At 45.3% G+C, this 2,500-nt stretch overlaps 1 protein-coding gene across 5 annotated transcripts in view; it reads left to right on the forward strand.

Annotated features, from left to right (window-relative positions):
• nrp1a (neuropilin 1a) overlaps positions 1–2,500 on the forward strand; it is a 64,844-nt gene that overhangs the window by 48,939 nt on the left and 13,405 nt on the right. For all 5 annotated transcript variants that reach the window (XM_076290390.1, XM_076290389.1, XM_076290391.1 and 2 more), the window contains one exon: positions 1,401–1,545. In XM_076290390.1, the coding sequence (XP_076146505.1) occupies positions 1,401–1,545 (145 nt within the window). The remainder of the gene's footprint in view (positions 1–1,400; positions 1,546–2,500) is intronic.

Genomic DNA, 2,500 nt, shown 5'->3' on the forward strand with positions numbered 1-2,500 from the left:
TGTTCCAAAATAGCGCCCAGGACCACCAAATTTACCTTGACATCTCAAATATCATAAGCACCATCTTCCATAAAATGTGAAACATTAGGAGGACATGGCCATGTTACCTTTTAACCTTCCTTGGTGTGCTTATAACTTGTGGACACATGTAGGCACAGAGCCACACATAGACCCTCTGACCTTTGGTTAATACTTTTTTTTACATTGTATTCACTTATTTTAGTTTGAGGTAAATTATTATATGTTGTTATATAATATCATTAATAAGGATAAATGTATATCCTCTTAGCATGAGTAAGATACTAGGTATAATATGAGACTTGAACAAACAATTTGCAAAATATCGTCTTATTGTCGGTATTGACTGAATTGAGATTTTTTTTTGTCATTATCGCAGACTCCTAATGGGAGAGGGAATGAACAGGATCTCTCTCTCTATCTCTTTCTCTCTCTCACTCTCTCCTGCTCCTCTCTATCTTTCTCTCTCACATACACACACACGCACACTTATTCTCACACATTTAATAAGCAATGCCCAGGGATTCAACAACAAGGTGTTCTGGATGGACTAATAACTGTGTGTGTGGGTGTGGGTGTGTGAGTGTGCCCTAGATATTGTTGAAGAGTGTGAGTGTGCTTGCATGTGTGAGGCATACTTCAGCCCATGTTAACTTTCTATGCACACACACACACACACACACACACACACACACACACACACACACATACAAACAAACACACACACACACACACACACACACACACATTGCGTGGGCTTTCTCAGAGGGCTGGCGGGCCTGGCAGGCACTCAGTTGGAAAGGCCAAAGGGTTATGGCATCATTGGGCTCTGTGATTAGCAGTGGAGGGGTCTGATCGGCACACTGGATGCTCTTCCTCAGGGCATCTTGGAGAGAGATAAAGAGAGGGAGACGGGTGGAGGGCAGAGATAGACAGACTAAGAAAAAAGAAGGAGTTAGGAGTGAGGGATCCATACAGATGAAATGACTCGGCTGACATTTAAGGAGTGAATTTTGAGCAGTGGTGTGTCCCGAAGAGGTTAATGGATGAGTGCCCATCTTTTAGCGACAATTCTTCATCTCCATGAAATGCATTAGAATGGCAAGCTCTCTTTACAGTAAAATTCTCTCTTTAGGAGTGTCTTTTTTTTCGTCCACATCATCATAACAGCAGTGCTTTGAGGAAGCTGACCTAAATAAGCCCTCTGTCTCTCCGTCTGCCTCCCCCACCCCCCTCTTCCTTCCCCGTCTCATTTTCTGGGGCAAGGCGCCAGGTGATTCCCCGTGCTTTGTTGGGCCTTCTCTCCCCCAGCTGACATTCAAAAACAAACAACGTCAATAATTGATGTCTGTCTCTTTTTTTTCCCATTGTGTCATTGTCAGATTTTCCAAGGGAACACCAACCCAACGGACAAGGTCAAGGCGGCGCTGCCCAAGCGCACTCTTGCCCGCTACGTACGTCTGCGGCCATTCACCTGGGAGAACGGCATCGCCCTGCGCTTTGAGGTCTACGGCTGCAAGATTTCAGGTGAGATTCATTGATTCAGCTTTTTAAGCTACGCCTGCTGTAATACAATTTTCCCTTCCTGTCAATGTAGCACAGGATGGAAACGCAGTTTGTGATAATTCTGAGGTACCAAAGTGTCTAGCGTGTTGTGTATAGAAAATGTAAAAAAAACAAAAACATTGTCGGTCTGCAGCTGTTGGCCTCACCTATGAATGTTTCACTCATTCATTTAACCTCCTCTTTTTGCACTCAGCCCATCTCCCATGCAACTCAGATTGTTTACTCATAGAGAGAGAGAGAGAGATGGGGGAGAGAGAGAGAGAGAGAGAGAGAGAGAGAGAGAGAAAGAGAGAGGTGGGGGTAGAGAGAGAGAGAGAGAGAGAAAGAGAGAGAGAGAGAGATGGGAGAGAGAGAGAGAGAGAGAGAGATGGGGGAGAGAGAGAGAGAGAAAGAGAGAGATGGGGGAGAGAGTGGAGAGAGAGAGAGAAAGAGAGAGAGAGAGAGATGGGGGAGAGAGAGAGAGAGAGAGATAGATGGGGGAGAGAGTGGAGAGAGAGAGAGAGAGAGAGAGAAAGAGAGAGATGGGGGAGAGAGAGAGAGAGAAAGAGAGATGGGGGAGAGAGTGGAGAGAGAGAGAGAGGCAACGGACTGGAGTTTTTGCTATTTTCTCTGACAGGAGTGCAGTGGCTTTTGCATTATAGATGAGAGGCACATGAAGTTGATTACATATTTATGTTACCTGATGTTTGGATGTAGCTCATTTAAAATGAATGGCAGCAGCCCTAGCAGCAAGGGCTGCAGCACAGCTCACTGAGTGCTCATCTATCTCTCCCAGTGTACACATGCACACGTGCACACACACTGTACGCACACAGAGAACTTCATCTACTACGTCTACTCAAATACACACACACACACACTCAGTCAATAGTGTAGTATATTCACAGTCCAGTTTACTGTAGCCGTTCAAGCCAGA

Source organism: Alosa pseudoharengus, unplaced genomic scaffold (genome assembly GCF_046254945.1).
Source record: "Alosa pseudoharengus isolate Yale_2024_CS ecotype anadromous, Long Island Sound unplaced genomic scaffold, YU_APseudo_1.1 YU_APseudo_1.1_scf_18, whole genome shotgun sequence".
Taxonomy (NCBI): domain Eukaryota; kingdom Metazoa; phylum Chordata; class Actinopteri; order Clupeiformes; family Clupeidae; genus Alosa; species Alosa pseudoharengus.